We start from the raw sequence: 14,784 nt of genomic DNA, 5'->3' as shown, positions 1-14,784 counted from the left end.
AATAGGAAGGTAGGGTAGGGATGGAAGAGAGTAGCAAAAAAAGTATCATAATTTTAAAAAAAAAAAAAAAAAAAAAGAGATCGGAACCTTCGGGTGCTTGCCATCTGAATCTCTTTCTTGAGCCTTGCAAACACAGCCAAAACCCAGGTGCAGACCACGGAGGCTTGTAGTGAGATAAAATCATTTGACCTTACTGAGTAAAAGGAGGGGGAAAAGTGCCACTTGGTCACGTGTAATAGTCAGCAATTAGATTGTATTGGCCCTGTGTAAATGTACTAAGGCATACTTCTAAATGAGCTTAATGAGAGGGCTCTGCCTGAAAGCTCTCGCTTCAACTATCTAGACGGGAAGGTTTAACAAAATATTTCTTCTGTCTTGCAAGCCCTGCCTCATTTTTACACGCTCAAGCCATTGCAGGTTACAGCACTGCTGTTTCACAAAGGCAGCTTTGCCATTTGTTTTTCTGTTGGGATGTATTGTAAGATGCTCTGTATCTCTAATCATCCTTCAATCTCTTTTCTGTAGTTTTTCTACAATATCCTTCTGCAATGTGTGCATGCTAGGTTATCCCGGTACTCAGGAAACTGTGTGTGGAGTTTTCATGATGTTTTCTGTTTTGCCTTTTGTTCTGTATTTAGTAACTCGGGTATTCTGTTTGCTCTTTGATTGTCCTAAATAATATTGTACTGTCAAGACACCGTCACTCTGGCAGTTTGTTTCTTTTACGGCTGTGCTGAAGATTTTACGCACCGCTACAGGTGTATAGAATGGAAACTTTCTTGCAGTGTATAAAGTAGTCTTTTTTTCCTCTGTATTATTTTTCTTATTGCTTTCTTTTATGCCAGGTTTGGTCTACAAGGAAGACTTCCTCATGTCTCTCAGCTTGATTTCTTTAGGAATCTTGATAAGGGATGTTTTTGAAAGATTTGGGGAAATTCAAGTACTTAATATTGTCTGGCTGGTATTCACTGACTCTTTTTCAGAAAATTCTGATGGAACCATTAGGCATGACTTTTCTGTATGAAAAGGAAAAAGAAAAAAAAATCTATGAAAGTTATTAATCCATGTTTACTCACTTTGCTCATTTACTTTCCTACAGGAGTAGTAAGACTTCATTAGTCTGTGGTTTCTCAGGTACTCTCAGATTCTTTGTAAGATATTTGATGTGCTCTGTTCTCATGGCACCAAATTCTGACTGAAACATGTTATAGTTGAACAGTTTTAAGGGTCTTTAAAAGTGGTATTGTACATTAAAACTATAAACATACGATACCACATGTTCAGTGTTATAAATATCTCTTATTAGCATTTGAGTTCAAGGGTTCCTCAGATGTATCACTGGTATAGGAAAAATAGGAAAATAATAAGAACCTCTGTATTTAAAAAGAAGATAAAATAGTCAAAGTTTAGGCATTTCCCACCCCCCAGCTTCCCCTCTTCTCCCTTCCATATGAATCAAAACTGAGATTTAACATGAGTCCCACATCAATTTCAGTGGTTCAGAATCTCTTTTCTCAGGAGCAGCTGTTGTTGAAATAGACAAGATTGCCCATTTTCAGTTTGGGGGAGCTTTTACTTCAGGTCTGTTTAATATGGTGTTTTTCCACACTTCTAGCTGTGTATCATCATCTTTTGGCATTTCACACAGGGGAGGTCTGTGACATTATTTTACTTGTGAGGAGAATTAAAAAAAAAAAAAAAGCAGTATCTTCTAAAAGCAGAGAAATTTAGCCACTTAATCGTGTGCAGAAGAAAAGGCAGACCTATGCTGTTCCAGAGAAAGAAGGTGGGGGAAGATGCAAAGCAGCTTTTATAAATTGTATCATGAAACAAATAATGACTGAAACAGGTAAGAACTGCAGTCTCCACACAGAACAAGGGCAGCAGAAGTGCTAGCTGATCCAAGCTGCCATGGGTGTTCAAAGTGTTGCACGGTGCGCGCTGCCCAGCGGTGTTAGAACTGGGGATGGAAACAGGCCCCGCAGTCAGGGAAGAACTTGAACTTCCCCTGGCATTGTGGATAGCTTTATTCTATAGATAACCAGAACGTAGAGAAGTTGAACAGTAATTTTGTTGCTGGGGGAGGAATGCATATTCAAAATGAGTTCTTCAAAGACTGAAGGAGTTTGACGACCGCTAACAACTTGTAGGGAGGCCACCAAATTACTGCTTTAGATGGTGCTCCCAGAGGGAGCATGTTTATTTTACATAAACCAACAAAACAATAGAAGACTAACTATAACTTTTCGTTTTGTGTAAGAGCAACTCCTACCAGAGTTATCCAGCATCCCTCAGCCAGTGAGACTATTAACTATGATGTTAAGGCTTTTGGATCCTCTCTGCCTGTTAAGGTTATGGAAGCCCTGAAGAAGGCTGATGGTAAGAACTGCTTTTATCTGCTGTTTTTCTCATGAAAATTGACGGGTGAGAGAAGAGTTAACATGTTGTTGATGCCATTTAAATGCTGACTTTACAGTGGAAACGGAAATGTTTGTGCCTTAGTTTGAATCCAACTTGGTTAGCCATGTAACTATAATTGTAATAGCACCCATGTGAGTATGGATGTGTGTAAATATCCTTCAGGTGCTGTCTTAACCAATATATCGTAAAATCCAGGATAATAAAGAAAGCCAATAGTAGTTTTTTAGAAACTTTTGCTTAGTGGTTCTTTCTCACCTTTAATGCTTGTTTTGATTCTGTTGTGTCCTGGAGTGGACTCTTTAATTTTTTTAAAATTTATTTTTAACCCACATTTGTTATCATTTCTAAACCTTTCCCTGAGTTCAAGAAATTGGTCTCCTAAGCAATTTTTCCATGTGGATAAGTTTTCTTTTTATCATAGATACAAGAAGAACCAAAAATGCGTATCTTAAAAATAATCCTGAAAATTGCTGAGCAATTTATAAACCTTTTATAATCTTCTGTAAATTGATGGAAATAGCTTCTAGGATTGTCTTACTTTTCACTCAAAAGCTGAGCATTTGTCAAATGGATTTTTAAACTATATGTAGTAATTTGCTGTCTTAATCAAATACATGGAAATTCTAACATGGAATTTAATTTAATAGAAAATGTATTTCTTGTTTTCATATGACAATGAAAGTTTATTGGTCTTAAGGTTACTCTGCAGTGTTTTAAAAATCTGAATGCTTTAAAAAAAATTACTTCTTATGTAGCTGATGACCAGCTGAGTGTTCAAGTGGATGAAAGTGGATGGGCCTGGCTAGTCCATAAAGAGAGGCTGATTATTTGGAAGATTGGTCAATCTCCAGTAGCTAAGGTAACTGAAAGATGAAGATGGAAAAACTTCTGTTTTATGCTAGTTGAACAAGTTATTCAGTTATATTTTTTAAAAACAAGTTTCTTTATAAATTGAAGTTTGTCTGGTTTCCTCCAGAAGCAGTGGGATCAAGCTTTTAAGGAAGCTTAACATTTTTCTAGTCTCTCTTCATTTTTAATTCTCACATAACACTAAGGTTAATTCTTTGCATTTTAATAGGTGTGTCTCTTAGGTAGTCCTGGTCTTGATAAAGCTTATTTTAATAGTTAGAAACTAGTTGATATGTTACAGATTGGTTTAGATTATTCTGGGACTGATTTTCAACTTGTCAAAACAAAACAAAAAAAAGGTTTGTTTCAGCTGTGCTGAACATATGTTTCATCTAGGTTTCTTATGTCAAGGATTTTTTTTCCCCCCCCCATGGCAGTGTTTCTTTCAGCATTGTTTCGGTGAATAGCAAGGCTGGTCAGAGGGAACCTGTAGTTATAAATTCAGTATCTTTAATTAGTGCAACGTATGTTAATTATACAGATTCTGCCTTACAGTGGAGTGTCAGGTATATGCATTCTGGTACTTGTAGGGATTTTTCAAGGGATTAAACTTTTCCTGGTTGTTGAACTTTGGGGGCGTGGGAGGGGGTTAGGAGGGGAGAGCGGAGTGTTACCCTTACCTGCTCTGTTAGTACCTAGTGAGCTAGGTGCTTCTAGTTCATGCACTTCACGCACTTCTGAAAGAAATAATTCAGCGTTGTACCGTTGTGAGAAACAGAAATAACTAAAAGAAAAACAGTGATGTTTGAAAATGTACAAGTAGGTGTTTTTTATCTGTTTGCTGGTTGTGACAACCTTGCTGCAAATGTCTTGTGAGTTTCTTTTGGTTCCCTTACAGTGCCTGGGCTAGTTGAAAATTTTTAGCAGGGTCAAAATACCTAAAGACTTTGTGGCAGAGGAATAAATTCTTCCAGTCTTATGCTTACTATGGCATCTTTTTCTTTTCTTACAGTTATCTCTGTGCAAGGAACTGCAGCTGCCACCCAGTGACTTCCAGTGGAATTCTAGTTTAGCAGCTATATCTTGTCTCACCTCCTCAGGTGAAGCGCCTTCTCTGCAGGTGATTAACTTTTAAATTTTAGTGTTTAAAAATACTTCTAGAGTAACTTTGCATATATCCTATTTTATCAAGTACTTATTTGAAAACTGCAGTTGGTGGTGTACTATCTATTCAAAAGGTCAGGACTGATAGTTCGCAATAAATATGTTTGAAATAAACAAAATTCTGCTAGTCTTTTCAAATTACACCATTTACATGTTATAGGATCAGTTTAAATAATAGTTTTCCTCAGGATTACTTGGTGTGCTTTCATAACAAACAAGAATACAGTAAACTAAGAAGTATTGTGTTAACAAACACCAAGGCAATCTGAATATTCAGTCTAAGCAAGTGCAATTTAAATGCATGCTGGCTGAAAAAGTTGTTCAGCAGTGGTTTAATTCTGAGTATGCATGGGTGAGAAGCAAACACCAGCACCGTCCCTTGGCTGGTCTTTATAAGGAAGCGGGTGCTGGGAGGACAGATGATTTAATTACTTTTCCTAAGTGCCTTTTCATAATATACTGTGCTAGAGGGTCAGGTTTGAAGATCAGTTAAGTTTTCTGAAAGTATGTTGATGTGTCTGTTACTGTCATTCATGAAGGAAAGAAGCTCTCATTTTCAGCTTGGGTATAGTTTTCAGTTAATATATGTGGTGCTCTAATAAAAATGGATAAGCAGTTGTCTTTGGAAGGAAGAAGCAGCACAGAGTCTGATAGGATCTATTCTTTGGATTTGTTATTGTGTTACGCTTCCAGATGATGAAAAGCAATCTTAGTATCTTGTGGTTAGCTCATAAAACTCTAAATGCACTATGACTTAGTCATACCCAAAGAAGTTCAAGAAGAATTAATACACCTAAACTAAGATTATTTTTTTTTTTATTATTCCATCTTTCTTCAGTTTGTGAGCTATGCATGGTACTATGATTTTATAGAGAGAAGTAGAAATAACAGTGGTAGAAAATATTTCACTAAAATGAAAATTGTTAAATAATGGGTAGGAATCACAAAGGACAATGCATTCTGTGGAATTTTTTTAATTGTTGCGATGTTCATTAGCCTACTGCTTTCCTTTGTGAAGACATGTGTCTAGTCAAAAATCAGAAAACTCCAAGGAGATCAAGAATAGCTCTGTGCTACAGTTCTTCTATTGTTCTGTGATTGATTTTTTTTTTTTTTCCAACAACAGTAGATTAGGTAAAATGCTTTCTGTCTAAATCTCTACTTGAACACAGTCTCTTGCTTCATGCTTTGAATTTGGTCTCTGAGTGATTTCCTGAGTCAGGAGCCCTAATGTGGGCACACCTGTGTGATTCGATATTTCTCTTAATGACACTAGAGCAGTTTCTTTCTTAAATTATAGTCTGCATTTTAAGTCTTCCATAGTAGCTTATAACTCTTGGGATCTGGAATTCTCCACAGATGTATTACAAATGTAAGTTTTGTTTCTATTTCAATAGCAGACCCTGAATTATCAGGAACAAGAACCAGTAGAAAATATTATTATTAGCAAAATAAGCAAGTATAACATTCCCTGCACATATTGAGTTGTGCTACAGAATTATTTTGCAATTCAGTTCTAGGTTTGTCAGTGTGCATCCATATGTATTTACTACTTTTTTGTGTTTCTCACCTACAATCTTGATATGTTAAAATAACATGTTTTTGTTAAAGCTGCAAGTCTGATAATAATCATGTGCATGTTCTGTTAATTATTTTCTCACTTCAAGTCTCTGGCAATAATGGTTGCTACCAGTGAAGGTTCTGTGCGCTACTGGCCCAATCTTGCACATGAAGGTTCCTATACAGAGGCTTTCACAGACTTTGGAGGCTCTCTGTGCAGTTTCCTAACAGCAGTAAAGGTACAGTATGATTTGTATTAAAATACTGCTTCAATTCCTAATTTAAAAATTAAAAAGCATGCTTTACATTAACAGTCCTAAATCTCCAATAAATGCTGCAAAGCAAGCTGTCAAACATGCTGAGGAGTAATTTCAGAGATTGCTGATGACTGTGATGATCTTAAGTAGCAGAGATGACTGGTAGTCATAAATAATAATGTTAAAGTCAGGGAAGCATGCAGGATTCAAGCATAAGGTTAAGAGGACTAGTTCGGTACCTCAGCCTATGAGGAGTGTCAGTATTACTACTGTGATTACTTCTAGGGGTAGAAACCCTGCTGTCACAGAGAACTGCTTCATCTGAATCTGCTGACCACACACTCAACATCTTGTGGCATAGCTCCCTAGTGACTGAATTTGAGAGATTTCTGCATGAAAGTAATGAACAAGTATATTATGACTTGTTCTCAGAAATTCTATTTTCTGTTGTTGATGTGGCTAAATGGGGAAAACTCTCAAAATGGAATATATACAAAAATTCAATGTCTGTTACAATATGTGTTGTCTTCAAAACTACTTGTTATCAATTAAATTACATTTTATCTCATGACCTTTTCGACATGTACTGTTCATATCCTGTATTATAAATATTTTTTTAGGGCATCAGCATGTCATAAGCATTCATAAACCCAGTAAGAGGATAGTGATCTTAATGACGAATTTCTTAAGAGTTTCAAGATGTTAAGAAACACTAATATGTATCTACCCTATTATAGTGGAATTGTGCCCAAGTTTCAGATATCAAGATGAGGAAAGCAAGATGGTCTCACACCTGTAGTTGAAACATTGACATCAATGTGAATTCAAAGCTAGAGGAACTTTTTTTTTTCTTTTCAGAGCAGAACCCTTTAATTAATCAGTGTTCTAAAGCTTTATTAAAGGTCTATTACATATATGACAACCCTATTTAATTAGTCATCATGTCACTGGGCTGATTTAACCTGACTCAATGCCACTATCTACACTGGCCATATGGGGAGAGGGGGCTGTTATTTTAACCTAGTTCCAGCCTAGCTGCATGAAATGAGTTATCTGTTAGTGGTCAGAGCCCATCTTTCAGTTTAGTTTTATTTGAAGGGTGTACAGCTGCTGCGCTCAGACTGCTCTGATGTGATGTGATCCAGCAGGCAGTACATGGGGACTTGCAGAAGGTCGCTTCAGAAACAGACTCTTGTTATTAATTAAAGTGCTAATGTAGATGCACCCATTAGGGCAGGCAAGAGATGCATTAGCAGAAGTCTATGCCTCCTAAATAAGGTGTATATACATAGATATATATTCCTATATAAGGTATATAAGGAGTGCATATTTTGCATAATGCACAAGATTTCACATTTTCTTAGTGCAAAGGTAACACTGTTTTTCATCGTTAGGATTACAAGAGATTTTAGTTCTGTTGTTAAACTGAAATGGAGTTTCATGGATTAAAATGTCATGCAATGGTAAGAAAATGATTCTCTACCAGTGCTAAGTACCAGTCCAGTGTTTGACTTAGTGCTAATGCTTATTATTTCTTAAAAAAAAAAAACAAAGCAAAATAAAAATCAAAATCAACAACAAAAAACCCGGACCAAAAATACCCGAACAGAAAACAACTTTTTTTCTTGTATCTGCATATTGTTTTATTTCCTGATCTGGCACTAGCATTGTAATATCTTTTCTTAGTTATGCATTCACTAATGCACAATTGATTTTTCAATTACCTACCCCAGTCTTTTTTGACATAACCAGATTAAAAATTTGTTACGCAGTTCAGTTAGATCAGTGTCCTGTAGGATAGGATGCTATTTAAAAGAAAAAAAAAATTATAATGTACTCAGTAACACTTCATGTTTTAACTGCACACATAAAAGTCGAATGTTATTTAATTCATAATTCAACATATGAATGTTACATGTAGTAGTGCCTGTAGAGATTGATTAAATATATTTTCTTTTCATATTTTTCAAAAATACGGTTTAAAATTAAAAAAATTTTCTGTTATTCGCTATGCTTGAATCAGTGCAGCATACAGCTCACAGTATACTTTTTTAAAACAGTCTTTGTGATGAATGCTTTTTTTTTTTTTTTTACTTTGCCAGCTCTCAAGTACTATGGATGCCTTGTGTCTTGTTCTTGTTTAGTGTTTACGCTTATAAGCTGACATAAAGAATTTTATCTGACAATAGAATTGTTTCAGGAATGTGATTTTTTTTTTTTTTTAATATAGTTGCTTTTACTTTTTTTTTAGGGAGGAAGCTTTATTTTATCATCTTCCAGAGGCCAGCTAGTTCGACTGATACCAGATAGTTCTGGCAAGATTCATCAGCATGCCCTGCCACAGGGTCAGGGCATGTTTTCTGGAATTGGTAGGAAGGTTTCTTCTCTTCTGGGTATATTGTCTCCTGGACATGATGCTGTGGTAAGCTTGAAGAACATTCATACAGTAATCTGCTTTAATTTCTGTCTGTAATTTCTAGCCTCAGTGTTTAAGAAAGAAAAAAGAAAACGAGTGTGTAAGAATGTATAATGACCAAAAATGAGACAAGACTCAACTCATTCATGTTACTTATATTTCTTTGCAATATGAAAGAAAGACAGGAACCATACAAATCTGTATGCTTTGTAAAGGAGAATGCTTAGCTTACTTGCTCTTCAGATCTGAATAAAAGGAGATTTTAAAGTAGTAATACTTCCTGGGGAATACGCAACGATTCAAAGTCTTGCTTTTTTCTAGTAATAGCCTCATTACTACTTGAAGAAGCTAAAAGTAACCTGTAATTGTACTTTTCTGATTTAGGGCTACCAAGGGCTGGTGATTGGGTTGAGCTTTGTCAGTGAACTCCACAGGAGTTGGAAGAAAGTATGAGAAACATACTTCCTATATTCTTATATCTATAAAATAAGACTTCTCTTGGAAATTATTGTAATACTCTCATCTTGTAGTGTTACTTTTGTAGGTTATCCAAGAAAGTAATTTTTTTTTTTTTTGTGGGCTGAGAGTGGTGTAGATTGTAATATCCAAATATTAAGGCTCTGCTTTAGCCTTTTTAGCTTTTCTTTTTTAAATGCAGATTTCTAGCGTTCTTTGGGATGAAGAGAGATCAAGCTTTTATATGCTAACAAGTTCAAATCTAAACAAATGGGAGATTGATGATTCATCAGAACGTTATATCCTCAGCTGGGATATCAACAGGATCCTGAAAGAACATATTACAGATGCAATTTGGGTAAGAACCAGCTCAACTGGAAAGGGTTTGTGTGTTTGTTTAATAGCCTATTTATATATAGTTTATATATATATGCTTATATTTATATATAGTTTTAAGTCAGATGTATTATTTTTTAGGGTTCTGAAAGTAACTATGAAGATATTAAAGGAGGAGTAAATATACAGTACATGGATTTGCAACAGAATCGGTAAGTAATATCAATGAGATAAATGTGTTCTGTTTTCTTGCAAAAACTTTACATAAGTGATTGCAATTTAATTTTACTTGGGTGCTGCTGTTGATAAAATAGGCATGTCATATTAGATAACTACGTTATTCTATGCTTCATGCTATCATTATCTCTTCAGCATCACGAATTCATTACCTTAGAATATTTCCTTTCAGGTTTTTTAGTGTCATTTGATCAGGTCTGAGTGTTTCTTTTGTTTTGATATTCCAAAGACAGCAAGTAAGCAATTGTAACTTGTTCCAGCAAATACAGAGAATTCAGTATCTCTTGTATTTCATCTAATTACATAAAATCACAACTGCCTTGGTTCAGTTTTCTACTGCAATATAAATACTGTTAATAAAACAGCTGAAAGAACAAATACTGTAGTTTTTCAAAAAAGATACAATAGTGGAAAATATTTATTTGTGATTGTACTTAAATATCTGCTTTTGTGAGTGGTAGAGTTTGAGCAAGTAAAATGTGTAATAATCATCTCTCAACGGTATGATATCTGTTGTTGAATAGTGATGGGCTGGTGATACTTGCTGCAGCATGGCATCCTGGAGATCGTCCATGTCTTGTCTACTACACTCTGATAACAGTAGAAGATAAAGGCTACCAGATGTCTGATGACGTTGTTGTGGAGGTCACACAGTATAATCCATCTTTTCAGGTATGCAAATGAAGGCCCTGAAACTGAGTTAAGAAAGCACAGTGTTTCAGAATATTCCTGTACATAAATCAGCTATCAGATTTTTGTCTAAAGGAAAATCATGTTCTCTGTCTTAAGGTTGTTCTTTGAAGTACGTTTGTAGTATTCTGAGGAAATTACATCTTTTAGCATCTTTTAATATCTAATAGTACCTTTATGTAAAGTTTATGCTTTACATTTTAAAGTATAAGACAAAAAAGCTCAAAAGTAGAAGTCTAAACATCTGATTATTACCGATTTATTATTTCTTGCTCTGTGAAAGTTTCAACAGAGTAATTTTATGGTATACTCATGCAATCCATTTAAAACAGACCTTGGACTCTGAGACTCTTGTAGCAGGGCAAGGAATTAAGAGACCTGTATTTTGGTTCTTGCTAGATGGCAGGCTTGCTGGGAGGGGAGGACACATTGGTCGTCCTTCTCTTCTGGAAGCATAAATTTGGGCATTAACTTTCTTTGGTAAAATTCTTCCACTCTTCCTCTTCTTCCCCCTGCCATTACATGGCATCTTAAATTTTACTCTTAAGATAGAAGGAGAATGTGAAAACTTCAGAATAATTGATCTGTTTCCTTATCTCTCTGTGTGAAATTAGCAAGAATGTAATACAGATGGAAGAAAAAAACCCCAGGATCTTAAGTTTTAGGACAAGTTAAAAGTGGGTTTGATTTGGTTTTTTAGGTTATAAGTTATACCCATATCTTCTTGTTAAAAATTAAAACAAGTTCAGGCAACTCAGATCAGTCTTTAAAATGTTATATGTTTGTTTAAGATTTTGATTATATGTGTGATATTTTTCATGTGTAACGCTTGCAGTCAGAAGAGGAAGTGTTGTGCTGTCTGGTAGTCCCAGATTACTTTAGTCATGCTGCTTACCTCTATAAGGAAGATGAAGTGTTTGCTTGTTCCACTGGAACTGGAAGAATTTCTTTACCACAGGAGAAGATCATATTTGGCATACAAGGTAACATGGTGGGAAAAAGAAATCACATTTCATTGGTACTTTAAATACTGTGAAAACATTCAATTATAGATTTCTCAGAGAGCAGAATTGTATTTATGCTTCTTTTTATTAAATCTTTCAAGTTGGGAGTTTCTCACGAGTGTACAGCAAAAGTGGTGACGTGACATCCAGTATTGTTATTGCTTACTCTACAATGTTTTGGATGAAAATGAAGTAAATCCCTGCTCTTATTATATGAAAGGGTGGGGGATTGTTTGTGAGGGGGTTTTGCTTTTTTTTTTTTTTCTTCCAACATTCACTGTTTTGTTGTGGGTTGTTTTTTTGTTCTTCATGTTAACTTTCTGTCGAGGCTCAGCCTAAAATTCATACTAGGTGTGTGTGTCAGAAGTCTCTTAAGTATGTCGCCCTTGACCTTCAGAAGTGTTATCAAGTAGGACGTGCACATTGGTCCTTAGGTAGTATGTGAACCACCTGAATCTTGGGGTTTTTTCTTTTTTCTTTTTTTCTTTTTTTTTTTTTTTTAAACTTGCAGTGTCTGGGAATCTACATCTTGAGTAGCAAATAGCATCCACAATTTCTGTAAGTCAGGTGCAATTGTCAATTACTGTTGATTAGTTCATGACAAAATTTAATAATTGTCTACAAAACTGTTACATTTTGTTCTTAAATTTACATTTTGTTCTTAAAGTGGCATTTATGTGTGCTTTTTTTCTTTTTTTTCCTCTTCCCTCATCTTAGGAGATAGCATCTTAGGAGCAGGTTCCTGTACTAGCCTCCCCATCTTCTTTACCAAAAAGAGTGGACTTATCACTATCTTGTCCAGGGAAAACATTTCTGTGCTTCCTGAAGACCTTGAAGATTCCCTGTCCTCTTCTGTTGCTGGACCAAGAAGTGAGGTAATGGTTGTTTGCTTGGCTGGTTGAAAACTGAGGGTAGAAATAAAATGCTTTTCTGGCAGTTTTGAATTTTCACTGTGGAAATCCTAGCTTGTTTGAGTTTTAAAGGTTTTGTTGGTTTTTTTGTAAATAGAGACTCAAATGTAATGAAGGCGGTTTTCAAAACTCAATAATCATCTGCCAGTTGGGGTAACTTTTTGGTTTTCCTTTGTTTTGAAGTTGACATTTCTATGAAATTTTTGTTTTCACGTAGATATATTACTGTATGTCACTAGACCTGATATAACACTACTGCAGAGACTTGGACTCCGTTCCCACTTTTTCATCAGGATTGTTTCTTCAGTCTTTTGTGTCTTTTCCTTTGTGCATGAGAGACACTTATCAAGCCGTGAAAAGCTCGGAGGCTAAGCTGAGAAGGGCTCTGTAGTAGCTGAATATTGTTTCTGCTCTGTTATATATATTTTTTTAATAGTCTTATAAAAATATGTTAAAACATGTAGAAATATTTTTATTGATATTTTGTGCAACGTGCATTAATTAAGCTCTTATTTACATCCAACATATTTTGTTTAAAATGTATATGCCCTGGAGATGTCCCTGGAGTGGGAGGGAAGAATTGAAGAGTTGTTACAGTATAAATCAGAGAATATTTCTATGGGGTAATAGTGAGTTTCAGTCCCTATTCCAGTTAAATCATCTTTAAATCAGTTATTATTAACTACTATTTTAGTGGAAGACCTTTGTGGTGGTTGCTCAGATGGAACTGTATTTTTCTTACTGAACTAACCTCTAGTTAGATTTGTCTGCACTTATATTCTTTCTGTGGGTGATAGTACTCATGAATCCCTTTTAAATTCTGTCAAATGTTTGAATGTTAATGGGTTTATAAATGTTAAAATATTTAAAATTACCACAGAAAGTTTGACTGGTGAAACAAGTTGGCGTAAGTTCCTTTGCAGTTTATGTGAATGTTATTAAAGCGCTTGAGGTCAAACCACTGTGTGACCTTGACTGTAATATATCTTACAGTCTTATGTTTGGCTTAATAAACATAACTTCTTCCAGGTGGCATTTTTATTTTAAATCTATGTTGTTGGTACTTAGAAAAATTGTTTTTATTTCATCATGAAGATTGATACTTGTCTTTCAGCTGAAGTTTTTACTTTGCATTTTCAGAGTCCTGCGTTTGACACAACCAGTAGGCTAGAAATCATAGCTCAAGAAGACAAGACTAAACTACTGAAAGCTGCTTTTCTACAGTACTGCAGGTAGAAATTGCACTTTATTTTTGAGGCTTTGTTTGTTTGCTCTTCTTGAAGGCACTCTGATACTTGAGTAAGAGATTGTCTTGGTAAAGATACTCTTGTGCTATTTTAAAGTCATTTTAGTGACACATGCACATCTTTATTAGGAAAGTGTTAGATACATCTTGAGCTAGTGAAGAAGTGATGTGTGCTAGAAAGGAGCAGACTTCTATAATCTCAATGACTTTTTGCTTACTCTGCATAAATTCTGTGATATTACATTACTGCCAATGAAACAACTATAAACTTTGTTATTTTGAGTTCTTTATTCTTTTTGTAAGAGGTGTTTTGTTGTTAAAAAACGTTCTTTCCTTTTTTTCATCATTTTTACTTGCATAGCTATTTTCAGTAATACTTTTGAGTATGTTTAATTACTATTTACATGGCCATGAAGAATAAGTAGCATGGCAGATTCTGTGGCAAGAAGATATTTATTTTTTTTTTTTAGATTGACTTGTATGGGGTGAGTGGGAGTGGAAGGAAATACACTGTTCATCAAACTATCCTGATTAAAGGGAGCTGACTGTTAGGAGGCATGCAATGCCTCTGAAAGATTTGATGTTGAGATGAGTGATGTAAACAAAGGAGGAAGAGGAGAGATAAGAAGATAAACAGAGCTTTGGACTTGGATTAATTATATCTAGAGGGGATTGTTTTCAATATATATTTGTTTAAAAAAAAAACCACACCACAAACCGTCTTAGGACTAATCTCCTTAAAGAGTCTTAAAACTTGGAAAGAACAGATTTAAGATAACAGGTAGTAGGAGTGCTTTTGACATAGAGCTGTATATGAGGAAGAAGATTATGAAGGGGATTAGGCACATACAATAAACGGTATCAAGTAAAGATCTGTAAACATGCACAGAATTTGGAAAGAAAATCTACGTGTATCCACAAATGGACATGAATTGCTGCTGGAGGTGGCTGAGGTGGTCCTGAGGTGACTAGAGTAGCTAAAGTCTGAGAGCACAGATAACAAATATGAAAGTTGGTATCGCTGAGGGTGTGAACAAGGGGGCTGGAAAATGGTCAGAAGAAAGCAGGAAGTAGTAAGGAAAACAATGTGAAACAGTATGCAAGTTTAATGTTACTTTGATTAAAATCTGGGTTATATTTATGAAACTAGAAGAAATTAATAATTTGATGTGTATACTATTGGTTCAGCTTTTTTTTTTTTGGAAAAATAGTATGGTAAAATGAATGGAGAAATCTT

General features: G+C 35.1%; 1 protein-coding gene across 2 annotated transcripts in view; it reads left to right on the top strand.

The window, feature by feature from the left end:
• Positions 1-14,784, top strand: part of NUP133 (nucleoporin 133) — a 41,985-nt gene that overhangs the window by 5,859 nt on the left and 21,342 nt on the right. The window contains exons 1-12 of one of the 2 annotated variants that reach the window (XM_009644145.2): positions 38-1,849; positions 2,261-2,379; positions 3,177-3,280; positions 4,283-4,390; positions 6,102-6,233; positions 8,503-8,673; positions 9,326-9,481; positions 9,601-9,671; positions 10,221-10,368; positions 11,222-11,369; positions 12,108-12,265; positions 13,442-13,533. In XM_009644145.2, coding sequence (XP_009642440.1) covers positions 2,355-2,379; positions 3,177-3,280; positions 4,283-4,390; positions 6,102-6,233; positions 8,503-8,673; positions 9,326-9,481; positions 9,601-9,671; positions 10,221-10,368; positions 11,222-11,369; positions 12,108-12,265; positions 13,442-13,533 — 1,313 coding nt within the window. In that variant the 5' untranslated portion in view covers positions 38-1,849; positions 2,261-2,354. Of the gene's footprint in view, positions 1-37; positions 1,850-2,260; positions 2,380-3,176; positions 3,281-4,282; positions 4,391-6,101; positions 6,234-8,502; positions 8,674-9,325; positions 9,482-9,600; positions 9,672-10,220; positions 10,369-11,221; positions 11,370-12,107; positions 12,266-13,441; positions 13,534-14,784 lie in introns of those variants that run through there. The other variant, XM_035899660.1, reaches the window with a different exon arrangement.

Source organism: Egretta garzetta, unplaced genomic scaffold, assembly GCF_000687185.1.
Source record: "Egretta garzetta isolate BGI_Z169 unplaced genomic scaffold, ASM68718v1 scaffold118, whole genome shotgun sequence".
In the NCBI taxonomy this organism is placed as follows: Eukaryota; Metazoa; Chordata; class Aves; order Pelecaniformes; family Ardeidae; genus Egretta; species Egretta garzetta.
Note: the sequence above shows the minus strand (reverse complement) of the source record. Positions and strands in the feature narration are given on the sequence as shown.